This window comes from Colobus angolensis, unplaced genomic scaffold (genome assembly GCF_000951035.1).
Source record: "Colobus angolensis palliatus isolate OR3802 unplaced genomic scaffold, Cang.pa_1.0 Scaffold229, whole genome shotgun sequence".
Lineage (NCBI taxonomy): Eukaryota > Metazoa > Chordata > Mammalia > Primates > Cercopithecidae > Colobus > Colobus angolensis.
The window spans coordinates 4,314,975-4,331,766 of record NW_012115477.1 but is presented as its reverse complement, the minus strand read 5'-3'; the positions used below and the strand labels follow the sequence as shown (position 1 = coordinate 4,331,766).

The 16,792-nt window shown below is 37.5% G+C and overlaps 1 protein-coding gene across 1 annotated transcript in view; it reads right to left on the bottom strand.

Annotated features, from left to right (window-relative positions):
- The window catches only part of DNAH11 (dynein, axonemal, heavy chain 11), a 384,221-nt gene that overhangs the window by 205,094 nt on the left and 162,335 nt on the right, over nucleotides 1-16,792 (bottom strand). The window contains exons 36-42 of the mRNA XM_011944208.1: nucleotides 14,473-14,611; nucleotides 9,842-9,934; nucleotides 8,031-8,225; nucleotides 7,123-7,200; nucleotides 4,752-4,888; nucleotides 1,891-2,041; nucleotides 716-864 (exon numbers count right to left, since the gene is read on the bottom strand). Of these exons, the coding sequence (XP_011799598.1) occupies nucleotides 716-864; nucleotides 1,891-2,041; nucleotides 4,752-4,888; nucleotides 7,123-7,200; nucleotides 8,031-8,225; nucleotides 9,842-9,934; nucleotides 14,473-14,611 (942 nt within the window). The remainder of the gene's footprint in view (nucleotides 1-715; nucleotides 865-1,890; nucleotides 2,042-4,751; nucleotides 4,889-7,122; nucleotides 7,201-8,030; nucleotides 8,226-9,841; nucleotides 9,935-14,472; nucleotides 14,612-16,792) is intronic.

The window sequence follows — 16,792 nt, the reverse complement described above, 5'->3', positions numbered from 1 at the left end:
AAAAAAAAAAAAAAAAAAGAAAGAAGAAAAGAAAAAAGGAAAATAACAAGTGCCAGCACAGATGTGGAGATTAGAAGCCTCATCCACTGGTGGTGGGAACATAAATGGGTAGCAGCTGTGGAAAACAATGTGTCAGTTTCTCAAAAAATTAAAATTAGAATTAACATATGATCTAGCAATTCTTCTGAGTTCTAGCCAAAAGAATGGAAAGCAGGGTCTTGAAGAAATGTTTGTACACCCATGTTTACAGCAGCATTGTTCACAATAGCCAAAAGGCAGAAGAAACCCAAGTGTTCATTTATAGATGAATGGGTAAACAAAATACGGTATATACACTTAATGGAGTACTATTCAGCCTTAAAAAAGGAAATACTGCAATATGCTGCTAAGTGGATAAACTCTGAAGACATTATGCTAAGTGAAATAAACCTGTCACCAAAAGACAAATACTGTATGATTCCATTTATATGAGGTACCTAGAGTAGTCTAATTCATAGAGATAGAAAGTAGAATGAAGGTTCCCAAGAGCCGGGAGAAGGGGACAATGAGTTGTTTAGTGGATAAAGAGTTTCAGTCTGGGAAGATAAAAAACTTCCGGAGATGGATGGTGGTGACAGCTGTGCAACAACATGAATGTGCTTAAGCAAAATTTATTAAAATGGTAAATGTTACGTTACATACAATTTACTACAATAAACAAAAAAGAAATACTCACGGATTCCAGCCCAGATCTTGTGGGTTCACATACAGAATACCAGCTCTGGAAACAGTGGCCGGGGTTGCGCTCCTTAAGTGATGTATTTCAAACAGAAGCCTCATGAAGGGAGTGAGGGTGATGCGCTCATTGCTGGCGAGGGTCAGCACCTGGAGTGAGCAGCACAGCGGTGCACAGAGGTGCACTGTCACCCATGGGCAAAAGCAATGCTGCAAACATATAGAAGCAACAAGTACTTTCCCCTATCAGAAGTACCACAGGCTGTGCGCTCATTGTCCTGAATCAGAAGTGCAGTCTGAATAAAGATCTAAGCTCACCACTGAGATGACCTGACTGACCCTTGAGGAACAAACTCACCTAATTGGGCTTGTGAATGGCAACCTTTACATAATTGTAGTAATTTTATTACTAAGCCAAAGGTAAGACATTTATTATAAAAATTAATCACATGAAAGGACCTGAATACCATAAAAAAACTTTCTTTAGAACTGAAATACCATGATTATCAATTGTCCAAAGAAACTTACACAAGTATAAAGATCCCAAACCTGTATTTTATGATGAACAGTGTCTCAGTTGAGTAAGCAGTAATTACTGTTAATTCAAGGTGGTTACTAAATCTATTCTGGAGTAATGATGATTACTGATCTCTCTCTGCTGACCCCAACAATAGACCTTGTGTTGCTTGAATGATATCTCACAGACCTGTACCATCACCTTTTGTTTTTGTTGGGAATGCTGAATTAACTGTGGCAAAAAGCTTGGAAAAACATTTTAACTCAATCCATAGCCATAGGAACTAGTTAATTTCAATCATCATATGGCACAAACCCGTTCTTTCATTGTCTAAGTATTTATACTTAAAGATGACAAGATACAATAATTTATGCCTACCTCTTAGAAAGTGGTAAGATGTGTAAACTAAATTCTTAGATCTGTATCTAACTCTCAGTAAAGGTGGCTGCATTCAAAGAAACAAAGAGAACATATTCCTTGAAATTCTTTAATGGTGAAATTTAAAAAAATTATCAGGAAAACAGCACTTATCAAAATAATAGTTACATAAAGAATCCCAGGTTAATGAGCAAAAACCAGTATTAACATCAACAAGTGAATGGAACTCTTAATACACTCAGGATGTTATAATCAAGGTTTATAACTGAAGTTTTATTCACCTTGTTATCATCCATTACAGTATTGAGTGATTCAATCCACATGGGGTCAATATCTCCATCCAGGACTATCCATTTTGGTCCATCATTCTTAAGATTTGCTTGTTCTCGCAGAATGGATGAAAAGAGACCTATAAAACAAGAGTAAACAATCCTAATATATAAAGTCGTTGAGTGCTGTTTATTTCTACAATAGGTTGGTATAATTCATCTTGGAAGCTCTTTTATTAACTAAATAAAAACCATTTTGCTGCCTCTTTCTAGCAGGCAGTGTGTTAACACCTTTTGAGCCACACATGGGTTCCAGTTCCAGCTCTGTTATTTACCAATGTGCAAGCTTCACCTCACTGAGAAGGACCCTCAACTTCCACAACTGAGCTTCCCCATACGCCAAACAGAGATAACAAAAACTTTCCTTCATGAACAGTTGTAGGGATCTGTAGAAGGTAACGTACATAAAACTCAAAACTCACACCAAATGAAGACCCACAATCCTTCTTCATACACTTATGTTCAGTATCCATTTTAGATCAAATATTTGTTCATTTCACCTTTCTCCATTTTTCTATAACAATTTTCAAGGGCACAATTCTGAAGCTAAAGCATTCAGAAGCACTATACATCTCTTACAGAAATGTGTTCATTGGGATAGTAACTCATCATTCCTTAACAAGATGTATAAGCAATAACATTTTAAATCTACAGTCCTTTTTGCCATTAGCACATATCTAAGCATTGTGTGTTTGATGTGACAGAACCAGTTGCAAATTTTTCAAGCTCTAGTAAATCTAATAGCATTGTGAGCAAAATTGTGTTGATGCATGTATGATGTTTCCTCTGTGACGTATTTTGTGCCAAAAGTGACAGTATCTAATGGAACTTGCCACCACGATTCATAAAGCAGCCAGCAAACTTTACTAACAGTCACTGATTTGAAGGATTTCCACAGTTTTTCAGCCTAAACAGATATGGTTCTCTCCCTGCCATAGTTCTTTACAAAAAGACAGAAGCTAGCCTGAGACAGCAAAAACTGTCCCACAGAAAAAGGAGTGTACACAAGACAAGAGGATAGAGAATGACAAAGGGTGTCCTGCTTTATTATTACTGTTCTTTAAATTTCAACTTTTACTTTAGGTTCAGATGATACATATGCAGGTGTGTTGCATGGGTACACTGTGTGACATTGAGGTTTGGGATACAAATGGTGCCATCGTCCAAGTAGTAAGCATAGGAATCAACAGGTAGTTTTTCATCCCCTGCTCCTGTTCTTCCCTCCCGCTTCTAGCAGGCCTCAGTGTCAATGGTTCCCATCTTTATGTCCACACGTACCCAACGTTTAGCTCCCACTTGTAAATGAGAAATGCAGTATTTGGTTTTCTATTTCTGCATTAATTCACTTAGGATGATGGCCTCCAGCTACATCCGTGTTGCTGCAAAAAACATGATGTTGCTCTTTTTTATGGCTACATAGTATTCCATGGTGTACATGTACTATGTTTTATTTATCTAATCCACCTTTAATGGGTACTTAGGTTGATTCCATGCCTTTGCTATTGTGAACAGTGCTGCAATGAACATACGAGTGCATGTGTCTTTTTGGTAGAACAATTTGTTTTCCTTTAGGTATATACCCAGTAATGGGATTGCTGGGTGAAATGGTAGTTCTGTTTTAAATTTTTTGAGAAATCTCCAAACTGCTTTCCATAGTGACTGAACCACCAAGTCTGTAAGTGGTCCCTTTTCTCCACAGGCTCACCAGCATCATTTGACTTTTCCATAATAGTCTTTCTGACTGGTGTGAGATTCTATCTCATTGTGATTTTGATTTGCATTTCTACTTTAGATCAGCCATCAGGGAAGTCTTCTCTGATGTGACGTTTGACCAGATGCTGAAATAAGATAAGGAAGCAAGTCATGCAGGCATCCAGAAGAGTGTTGCTGATGGCAGGAACATGAGGTGCTGAGGCCCCGTGATGGGAACAAGTTCAAGGAATAGCAAAGAGGCCAGAATGAATGGATTATAGTAAGCGGTGGGAAACGAAGTCAGGGATGGTGGGATTTGGGGACAGGGGCAGGGATCCAATCATATAGAGCCTTAAAAGCCATGGAAAAGGTTGGATTCTAAAGGTGATTGGAACCCACTCGAAATCAAAAGCAGAGAAGTAACAGTTGAAGCCCCTCTGTCTGCTTTAGGTCAAATGAACTGCAGGGAAACCAGGAGGAGGAGATTACCCACTGCCGTAGTACAGGCGAGACATGATGGTGGCTTCAACTAATGTGGCATCTATGGAGAAGGTGAGAAGAACTGGAATTCATATACATTTTAGAGGTAAAGCCTATAGGATTTGCTGTGAGGTTGGTTGTAGGGTGTGACAGGGAGACAGGCCTCAAAGATGATGCCAAGGTTAGCGCATTTACTGTAAAAGGAACTCCTAACAGATTGTCACAAAGGGATCTGTTTGCTTACAAATGCTCTCAGGGCAGGAAACATGCCCCATTTACTTTTGTCCCTGGCACCTGGAATGTCTGCCTGAACTTCAGTCAGTGTCTCGTATCAGGTACTTTAAAGATGTTTCCTGAGGCATTCATGTTGACTTCACTCCTGATTTACAGGGAGCCCTGACATAATTGACGTGGGATAAAATACAACAGCTCTGAGTACAAATCCGCGGAATGCAAATCAAGTACTTATTAAAATCTAGTTTTAATTTATACATTATAAATGCTGTTGTGATCTGCTATATTTCCAATAATGCCAACATATAAACAGTGAGTCTGTGACTATGACTAAAATTGGCTTGTATTGGAAAAATGACTTTCTGGATAGAAAAAAAATTTTAGCACTTCTAAAGGGGAAATACTACTTGCCATCTTTCCATTCTCGGGTAGCATGATGTATGAAACCAAAGAGTTCATCTGTTGTCACAGCTTTAGGGTTTAAGTCATTCCAAACCGGCTTCTGTTTCATGTTAACATATGTTCGGTTCAGTGTTCTCAAAATCTGAGGGGAAGGAGGAAAGAACCAAAAAAATTAATACTAACATAAGCCAAATGGAAAGTAAAAGATTTCTGAAGAGTTTTCCTTATTCATTATATGCTCCTAGATGCTCTGTGTGTGCTAAGATCCAGAAGGGGAAAAATGCACATATGTGCATTTCCATTACCATCTTGAAAAGCTTCATCTTACAAATACTCAGCAAGACAGAATCAGTTCACTTGACTCTTTGAACCATTTAGAGTAAAGGGAGTCACTTTCTCATTTGAGATTTTTAATCATGTGTGCCAAGTGGAGGACCATACATAAATAAGCATTCATGTTGATTACAAAATCTACCCCGCCTGCTGCACTCCAGCCTGGGTGACAGAGACTCTGTCTCAAAAAATAAATAAATAAATAAATAAATAAAAATAATTCTACCCTGCCTGAATCAGCAAGATTGGTTTTTCTCAAAATGTAGCCTACATCAGAATTGCTTGGAGGGTATTAAAATACAGATTGCTGGGCCCAATCCCAGAGCTTCTGTTTCAGTAGGTCTGAGGTGGGGCCAGTAATGTGCAGTTCCAACAAGGGCCCAGCTGATGCCAATGATGCTGGTCTGGCCATGCTTTGAGATCTAGTGACTTAGGGCAGTGGTTCTCAAAAACTGACTGTCTTGACTAGGGGGAAGAAAGGGGAAGGGGCTTCTGGGCATCTAGTGGATAGAGACCAGGGAGGTTGCTAAATATCTTTCAATGCACAGGATAGCCCCCTATAGCAGAGTTATCCAGTCCAGAACGTCAACAGTGCTGAGGTTGAGAAACCCTGATCCTGATAATTGAGGAAAAGCCTTGAGAATGCGAACTCACAGAACAGGTGCTCAGTGTATGTCTATTCAATTAATTGATATCTTCACTCAAATATCTGCCCTTACTCTCCCTTTTGCTCCTTTGAAAAGCTGTAGCTTTTGTCTTAGATATTTATCATGCTGACAAAACCCCTACTCACAGGGATTTTGAAAAAATGGATAAACAATTGACAAACACTTTGAAATGATAAGATGCTAAAAAACATCATCCTGAGCTGCAGTGCTCTGGTTATCTTGGGTTACGTACCTGTTGAGTAGAACAGAACTGGTGAAGACTAGAAGAAAGAAAGTAAATGCCTTAGGAATATTAAGCTTATATTTTTAGAAACCATTAATCTACTGGAAAGTATGGAATTTAATTTTATCCTTTCTTGAACTATGGCCTACATCTGTAACTTACTCTAACAAAATAATTACAGGTCTATCAGTTATCTACTTTAATATTTCATTATTATATTTTTCACTAGAAAAATGTCTATACAGAGATTTTTTTTATCTTACAGTTGTTCCACTTTGGGTTCTGATCTAAATACTGGCAAGTTCCATATACTGCCATCCTCTAAAATCTCATATGCTCAATCTGATTATTTTTAGGTGTTGGCTACCAAGTATGTTTATACCCAAGCATCCTGAATTAAAATGCATGCAGTTCTGCATATACCGTCTGCCAACCAAGAAAATAAGTATGTTGCCAGGACTGTCAGTAAGACCAAACAAAATCAAGCGGTGAACTAAAAATGGGGATAATAACACCCATAGTATATCATTGTTGTGCAGAGTAAATCATACATAATGCACTTAGCACGGCATGTAATAGGTACCTCAAAAATGTGGGTTTTGCCACTTCCTTTTATTTCTAGGTTTTGTTTGGCCATATAGAGGGTTATATTTCTGAGGGAGTACTGAAGGAAAATATTTGGGTTTGTTTTCCTGAATGATATGAGGAGGAGAATCAAGGATGACTTGGAAAAGAAAATAGGTTTGATAAATGTGGCTAGAGCCAATCAAATCTTCCAGCCAGATATCTTATTCCACAGTCTCTTAATATGTTGCATAAATGTACTGAAAGGTGCATAAGGTAGGATGGCGTGTATCTAAATGCCTTCATCTGATACTGAAAATCTCATGTGGAAAGCTCAATCTTCATGTCGGCTTGCTTTTCCTACGTGAATGCAATGCTCTATTTGTTTCTTGTTCTCCCTACCGCTGACCCAATATAAAGGAAAAGATCAATTGATCAAGCAGCAAGATTAGAGTCTCAGATTCTGATCCCAAATTATGGCGGGCTTCATGGTGGGGAATTCTTTTGAGTAGCATTGAAAATAGGCCAAACCACAATAACAACAAATGTTCTTTCCATAGCTGTAAGCTATTAGGCAATTTACTATACCTTACTCTTCCCTGTGCCTGCATTTCCAACCACAAAGACCGAGTGCCGCACAGCCAACAGTTCCTCAAGCTGGACGACCTGCAGAGCAAACAGCCAGTTGCTGGTTTCCTTTAATGAGTTGGTGACAAAAAGATAACCTACCATTTTTGCCCAATTCTTCTTTCCTTACACCCAAGCCAGCCCCCACTGACAACAGTATGTTCAGAGAAAGTTAAAATAGACCATAAGTGAAAAGTATAGTTTTTCCTGGATTTCCCACATAGACCACAGGGATGAGACTAAAGCCAAACTGTGATTTTATGCAGTACTCAGTATATGGCAGGGGTTACTTACAAAAATCATTAACTCTTCATGAAGTATTGAACAAACACTGTACATAGCCAATCACCATCTACAACTGAGTAATGATTTATATCCTATAAAATATCTAAAATGGATAATGTATACAGTGTTTAATGTCCATGCATTCACTGAATTCAAACTGAATAATATGCACAAGGCTTTGATATGTCAGATAATATCTACCTAACTTATTCTCATACATGTTATCATTCTCCCTTCATTAAAAGCATACACTAATGATTTTACTTCTGATGTTCTCTAAAAAGGAGGAAAGAACAAAGTAAATTTTTAGTGTGTGTCTCCAAGAACCAACAAGTTTTTAAACCTAACTAAAAGTATGCTTACATTTAAGGCCATGTCAATCACATCTGTTTTCACCTTACAGAGTGTGGCTACTAAAATACTTATGTTTACTTAATCCCGCCATATGAAAATGCTTGAAAACATATATTAAGATCCTATTAAGCTTAGGGTACAAGTTAACATCTTGCTTTAGCATCAGTTAGCCACAGTTATGTCAACTGACAATCCCAACAGCTGCCATGAAAAGCAAATGCTCCTTTTACTTTGAGGATGAAGCTCTCTTCAGGCTGCAGGCGGAGCTCCAGGGTAGACTGCCTGACCATCTGTTCAAAGTGCAGCTTCCTCTTCCGGGGCACATCCAGGGTTGGAAACAGGTCACTGACCAGGCCCAGAAACACTGGGATGTCGTCAGTCACTATCTTAGGCATATTGAAATCCCTTAATGCTCTCATGAGTACCTAGGGGGAAAAAAAAACATTTTATAAAAAAGCCAAAACAAGTTCTAAGAAACACCTGAAGAACTAAAGATGTTTGTTATTTTTAATCCTCATATGTGAAGCATGAGATATTTGTACTGTTCTCCATTAAGATGGCATTCTATCAATAGGGAGGTTAAATGTTTAAAACTCAGGTATCAGAACATGAGAAGGCTGAACTGATACCATGGACAATCCTTAGAATAAGAACAGCAAAGAGGACGTTTCCTTCCCTGCCAATGATCTGTTTTGATCTTTAGAAACAATCTAAGGGCCTTCTCTCTTGAATCTTCAAACTCCAGAATTTAAATTAATCAAGCTCATCAGATCATTTTGTCCAAAGTCCTCTGCGAATCTTAGAATGAAAATCTCAAACGTTTTTAGTTTTGTTGTTGTTGTTCTATCTTAGCTGTAAGCCAAAGATTTTAAAAGCAGTAACTCAAACGTCAGGATAACTTTTACAGAAAGAGCTAAGCATTCCAACAAAAATTTAAAAAAGCAAGATAACAAATAAACGAAAGAAAATCTTGACCTAGTACTAAATTACAAGGAAATTAAGAGGAAAAGAGAGAAATACTGGCAAAGCAGAAAAATACATAATAAATATCCCTCAATTTAAAAAAGGACACAGATTTTTTTTTTTTTTTTTTTTTTTTGCTATTTCTCAAGTCACATTTCACACACACATGGTGATACATATTGATATGGTTTAGATTTGTGTCCCCACCCAAATCTCATGTCAAATTGGAGGGCTTAGTGGGAGGTGATTGGATCATCAAGGGGCTGGATTTTCTCTTTGCTGTTCTCACGAGATCTGATAGTTTTAAAGTGTGTGGCACTTTCCCCTTCACTCTCTCTCTCTCCTGTCACCATGTGAAGAAGCTTCGTGCTTCCCCCTTGCCTTCCTCCATGATTGTCAGTTTCCTGAGTTCTCCCAGTTACGCTTCCTGTTAAGCCTGTGGAATTGTGAGTCAATCAAACCTCTTCACAAATTTCCTAGTCTCAGGTAGTTCTTTGTAACAGTGTGAAAATGGACTAATAACACATATTCATTGCTCTCGCTACTTAAGGGAAAAATCCATGATGTGTTGTTATCATTTCTCTCCAGGAATGACAGCAGAACATTTCTCCAGTAGCTCTGACCAACCAATCAAGCATTTCATTGGTGTTAGGCACCCTCCTTTCCTGTTTCATTCTGCAAGCCCATCTTACATCCTATGAAATGGATGTTCTTTCTCCCATTATGTCTTCACTGACTTTCCAGGATTAATATCCCAACTCAGTCAGATTTCTTAAATGTTCCTGAGAGGAAATCAGTGATTACTGAATTATTTGATTATGACTGTCAAAATACTTTTTGGGGCTATTTCAAAAGTACTTGTAAAATCACATTTTCTTTTCCAGATTCATATCTTTGTACTCAAGAATACTTGTGACCTCTTATAAGGAATGCCAATCCTCAAATCCCCTGCATTAACAATAGATGTTATGCTTTTTAAAAGTTGTGCTGTGCATGCCCCACCATCCAGGCATATACTTTCATTTCTGTGAAGCTGGCCAGCTACTCACTCAACAAAATCATATTAGCATTGCAGTACCTGATCTTCAGGTCTATTTTTATCTCCTCGTTTCAGAGAGCCAGCCACAACCAAGACAGATTTAATAGCACGAAGTCCCCAATCATAATGATCCTAAAATCAAAACATAGGTTTATTTTCTCAAAAAATTGTATGAGGGAGTAAGATTCTCGTTCCAGAGGTAAGAACTGAAAGTTTAAAAAAAGGAGTTCAGATAAATGCACACTTTAATGATTCAAAATACCATTTTCTTCTCCTCTTTGATATTGTGAAAATCATGTCCCCGTAGTGTCATCCTGTTTCTTTCGCCTGTGTTTTTGTTTTTGTTTTTTGGCCTCTGTCAGCAAGTCTCTTCTTTCCATAGCCCTTAACTGCAACATTTGCCCAAGGCTCCATCCACCTCCCTTGCTGTACTCTCTCAATAGACCTGGCTAACTCAGTAGCTCAACAAATTCCACCTTTTCACCTCCAACCAGAAGCACATTTCTCCACCTGTGCTGGTTTCATCACGTGCCCTGATATTCTACTTCTCCCCAGACTTCGATCCCTAATGGCCCTAATTACTCCATCTCTTAATCAGACACTTCTGCCTAGATGCCAGCACATAATATAATAAAAACCATGTCCTTAAGATTCAATTATCTTTTTATGAGACTTCAACATTATCCCTAAGACTCCTCCCACAGGGTCTGAGCTCCTGGAGGATCTCAGAATATTACTTCTGAGATTGGATATAATTGCAACTCCCTGCTCCCTTGGTCCAATTACATTTTTTCTTCTGTTTTTTTCTCATGATAAACTTATTTCCCATATATTCACTGTCTTCTTGGGGCTAGTACAGTGCATGGCACAGTGTAGGTACTCGGTAAAGGTATTCCAAATGAACTAACTGCTTACACGGGACTGGCCTTCTCTCTTTCGCCATCCAGCTACAATCCACATAGTAACAACCCATCTCTCAAATGTCTCTCAGCTGTGTCTGTGGGAAAGACACTTTACCTCCCAGAGCCTCAGAATCATCATCTATAAAAAGGCAGATAAAAGCATCCACCTACTTTATAAGTGGTTGTAGGAGTAAAGTGAATTAATGTGAGTACATTTTTTTTTTCTGTGGGCAGTGAAACAATGTTAAATGCGTAAATATCCCATTTACTCCATTAGTGGATAATAAAATCAGTTTAGTAGGTCTTGGCCATCATTTTTGTCTGTAATAAAATGGAACGAAATGAAAAACACCGTGGTGTGGTGCAAATAAGAGCAAAAAGTGGCTGAGCGTGGTGGCTCATGCCTGTCATCTCAGCACTTTGGGAGGCTGATGCGGGCCGATTGCTTCAGCCCAGGAGTTCCAGACCAGCCTGGGCAACAGGGGGAAACCCCACCACGGCAAAAAATAGAAAAATTAGCCAGGTGTGATGGTGCACGCCTAGAGTCTCAGTGACTTAGGAGGCTGGGATGGAAAGATCGCTTGAGCCAGGGAGGTCTAGGCTGCGGTGAGCTGTGATCACATTACTGTACTCCAGCCTGGGTAACAAAGCGAGACTCTCTCTCAAAATAATAATAACAAAAAAAAGGAAAAACGGTTTCGTGAAATGTATGGTTCAGTTGTATATGTATGTATACACTGAGTCGCAATAGAAGAAGTATTTTTTACTGTGGGTCACGGTAAAGACCATTTGAAAGCCACTAATGGAGTAGGATGTGGCTTGAAGAGAAAAGGGAGGGGAAAGAACCAGAGGTTTTGTTGTTGTTGTTTACTTTAAGTTCTGGGATACATATGCAGAATGTGCATGTTTGTTACACAGGTATACACGTACCATGGTGGTTTGCTGTACCCATCAACCTGTTATCTACATTAGGTATTTCTCCTAATGCTATCCCTCCCATAGCCCTCCACCCCACAACAGGCTCCAGTGTGTGATGTTCCCCTCCTTGTGCCCATATGTCCTCACTGTTCAACTCCTACTTATGAGTGAGAACGTGCAGTGTTTGGTTTCCTGTTCCTGTGTTAGTTTGCTGAGAATGATGGTTTCCATCCTCATCCATGTCCCTGCAAAGGACATGACCTTATCCTTTTTTATAGCTTCATAGTATTCCATGGTGTATATGTACCATATTTTCTTCATCCAGTCTATCATTGATGGGCATTTGGGTTGGTTCTAAGTCTTTGCTATTGTGAATAATGCTGCAATAAACATATGTGTGCATGTGTCTTTATAGCAGAATGATTTATAATCCTTTGGGTATATACCTAGTAAGGGGATTGCTGGGTCAAATGGTATTTCTGAGAATCAGAACTTTGAGGACTCAATGGGAAGTCGCTAAGTTATGCAGTAACAATAAAAGGAGTGGATGCAGAAGAAATTTTGGACCACAGATTTCAGAGGACTTGGTGCCTCTGCTAAACGTTTAAACAATGCAAATTACTAAAAGTATCTTCACAATTTTCATTATATCATTCTATTGGTCAAAAATGCCTACTGATTCTTTTCCCAAATCCATTTCTATAGCACAGAAAGGTATCCCTGAATTGTGTTCCTAACACAGCTCTTCTGTCCTGGCTAGATTTCTTTCTGCTCATCTCACTTGTGGCATTTCTGAGTTAGCAAACTCTTTCCTTCTTTGTTCTACCTGTACTCCCAACACCTTCCTCTTGTAATTGGCCACAGGTGTATCCTAGACAGAATTAGAAAGAATTGAAGTCAAATCTTGCTCTCACCACTTGTTAGCTATACAGACTTGGGACAGGTTGCTTTGCTCGGTTTTCTCATATGTGAAACAGGGCTAATAAAATCAAACTTGTAAACTTATTTTGACAATCTTGTAACATAACACATAGTACCCATTCAATAAGTACTGGTTCCTTTCTCCCTTGAAAACTCTGATAATCTTTTCATTCTCCATTGTCTCCCAATTTTTATGTCATGTAAACTGAATTACCTAAATTCTTCAAAGTCATAAATCTGGGTGTGTGTTTCATTTGTTTTGAATCTTACTCATTCAACATGGTCAGCAAAAAGCAAATTACTTAGATATACTAGACGCTCATTAAATGTTTAAATATTACTACTGAAAATGGATACAGTTGAAACTCCACATTCCCTAGGCTCTATTACATTTTTTCTTCTGACTTTTTACCATGATAAAATTAAAATAGGCTCATCAAAAGATAAGAATAAGGAAAAAAAATACCCATAATCCTACCATCCAGAGACAACTGTTAAAAATTATGATTCCACCCACCCAATGTAAATTCACAGTTACTAAAAGGACAACATAAGTCACTCTCATATTCCATATTTTGCCCTAACAATGAGCAAGTTAAAATGAATATGTGGCAGTAAGGTAACTGAGTGGTTGCAACTGTGGTATTTTGATACTTTCATTTTGACTACAGAATAATGTCACCAGTAATTAATGAAATGTTATCAAGAGATCAAAAGTCAAAAATGATCATACAGCTAAATTTTAAAATATTGATGCTGACATATATGTAATTTCTGTGGCTTACCAGCAACTTCAATACATCTTCAAGAAGCTTATGATTGGAGAGTAGAGAGTATGTAAATCTGACCCATTTTAGAGACAAGGAAATCGTAGAGCAAAAATTTAAAAGAACAGAAAATCAGTCAACCCTACCTTTAAATAATTACCAATAAAAGAGAGTAATTTTAACATTTCCTGAGATATTCTTCAGAAAATTAGCCTTATCTTACTCTTATGAATACTCCTGCCCTATCTTACCAGAAAATATTTTCACGAAGAAAGGGAGGCAACATAAAATTCCATTTATAATTACAAAATTGCCAAAGCTAAAGAAAATCACACAGCTCATTGGTTTAAAGAAGTATTAATACAAATAAAGTATCAGAACTAAAATATCTCAAATTTAACTTCAGAAAAAATAAAAATTGTAAAATAAGGTTTTCAAAATTTGTAGAAAATACAAAAATATTTCTAACATCAAATCAAATGGTAGTTCTAGTTTTTAAAGGAATCTCCATTTGATCCAGCAATCCCACTACTGGGTATCTTCCCAGAGGAAAAGTAGTCATTACATGAAAAAGACACTTGCACATGCCTATTTATAGTAGCACAATTTGCAATTGCAAAAACACAGACTAGCCTAAATGTCCATCAGCCAATGAGTGGATAAAGAAAATGTTGTATATACACACCATGGAATATTACTCAGTCATAAAAAGGAATGAAATAATGGCACTTGCAGCAACCTAGATGGAGGTGGAGACCATTATTCTAAGTGAAGTAACTCAGGAATGGAAAGCCAAATATCATATGTTCTCACTTATAAGTGGGAGCTAAGCCATGAGGATGCAAAGGCATAAGAATGATATAATGGCCTACAGGGACTTGGGAGAAAGGTGGGAGGTGGGTGAGAGATAAAAGACTACACACTGTGTACAGTGTCCACTCCTCAGGTGATGGGTGCACCAAGATCTCAAAAACCACCACTAAAAAACTTATCCATGTAACCAAAAAACATCTGTTCCCCCAAACTATTGAATATCTTTTTAAAGTACAAAAAATTTTTAATGTCTAATGTAATTTGAATGACAAATTACCTAAAATCCATACTTCAAAAGCTTTTTCAATTGCATGTAAAAACCAAGAAAATGTAACAAATGATCCCTCACCTGCTTGGAGAGGAGCTCCTTGCAAAGCGTGTACAACATAACGAACTTTCGGGCTAATGCACGTGCATCCACAAAACCTTCAGCAACTAACATGATTTCACAGATTAGTTCAATGTCTGGGGCCACCATGGCACAGGGTCTAAAACGTAAATATGAATTTTAGTTTTAAAATGTGACAAGGTGGTAAGTACAAATTGCTGAAATCAACTGATTATTTCATACCAACATTTTAACCATTCCTAAGCAGATCATAATTATGTCTGTCAATCACAGCTAATAAGACCCTTCACTTCAACTTAAAAAATGTCCACTCATTACTGGACACAAAAAATGATAGAAAGTCTGGAATGGCAGAAGCACAGTGTAGGAGTTCAAATACAATCCACGAATACGTTCCGTAAACTTCTGGTGTAAGTTGTCACTGCAGAAAGAGGAATAATGATGTTTTGAGCTAGGGCCAAGGCTTTACCTGTGGTTAATGGTGTGCTGGTTAATGTTTTCACAACCGGCTATCTAGAAAACAGCATTTGCTTATTTTCATGGAAATAAAATTTCCCTTCCACCATGGCTGATTCCAAGATACCAACACAGCATCACTAAATGTGGAGCTGAGAAGTATACCACTGTATAGACACAACAGACAGAAATAACCTCAAGAGCCTAAATATCAGTAAAATAAATACTTATAAAGTGACCAGTTTGGAGTGTTTATCACCTTTGTTTTTAATACAACTTATTGAATCAAAAGTTGATATAATTTAGTTTTCATTAAACTAAAGAACCAACTCAGAACATTCATGAAAACGTAACCATCAGCTACTGAGAGCTTGTACCAGCCATCGCCAGCACACCACAACCTAGGACCAACTTGGATAGACTTTTAAAGGGACTTTCAGAAAAACACAGCTTCAAATCCCCTTTCTTTTGGAGAGGGACTTCCAAAATGTCCCTCTCCAAAGACAATTGCTATTCATAGCAATGTATGAAAACATTCCACTCAACTGAAGTCAAGTGCAAAGAAGAAGGAAGAGTAAATAAATAAGCTCATTATTTTAGACTTCTTAAAGTATACATTCCAATACCTACCTACCTGTTTTTGTAAATATAATTGTAGTCTACTTCTTGCATACCTAATTTTCATCCCAAACATCCAACCTTAGAGTATCTTTGGATCTAGGTTATTCTACATCTCTTCTATCTAAACTAACCCCATATTTCTTCACACATTTATTACTCTTCGTGTGACACCAGAAGATGAAGAGTAAACGGAGAGAGAAAAAGCTAGCATATCTATGTATTTTATATTTACATTAAGATAGGCAACTAATGTTTACTGAGCACTTCATACCATATTGGGTGCTAAAATCTTTTTATGCATTCTCTCACTTAATCCCCACAACACTATGAGGTGCCCACTCCTCTTTTCATTTTACAGAGATGCAGTCTGATGTTCCCAGAAGTTCAAGCACATGCTGTAGGCCTCATGGTTGGTGAGTGGTGGAATCAGAATACTCCAAAGACACAAGCATATGGCCTCCATGCATGAGTAATACTTTCATCACCCACTAAACAAAAGTTATTAAAAAATTCACAAAACAATTTCAAATTTCAAGACCCAAATGAAAGAAAGTATGAGATAAGTTGGGTCACAAATAGGATACTGGAAAGGCACACAGTTTTCAAACAAAGCTATTCTGTGGTTATTAATTTCTAGAATGGTTATTCTCTATCTAGAATTTTTCAAGAAAGTTACACATTATAAAATCATTATGCTAGAGAAAGCGGTTATTATGAGGAAAGAAAAACATTCAATACACAATGTTAGAATAATTGATTAACTATTAGGGAAAATAATTGTTTAAACACTCATTTCATATTATCAACCAAAATAAGTTCTCATCAGATTAAATTTAATAAGTACAGTAATACTATAAAAATTAGAAGAAAATACAAATAAAATATGGTTAAATATCCAGATGGATGGACAAGCAAATTTTAAGTTTGAAAGAATGGAAAGAGATCACACTAAAAATTGTAGAGGTTCTTAGCTTATATGTGAAGTGGAATATTATTATTTTAAAAGCACACTCAATACCATGTATGGAGCACACATACTGAGCACCCTAATAAAAACCCAAAATAAAACTGATAATCCTCTAGTTCATCACGGAGGAAAAAGGAAGAGAGAGAAGATACAAGTTACCCATATATCAGGCATGGAATTCAAGACATCACTACAGATAATAAGGGAATACTGGCTGCATGAATGTCTCCTTTTGAGAAGTGTCTGTTCATATCCTTCACTTTTTGATGGGATTTT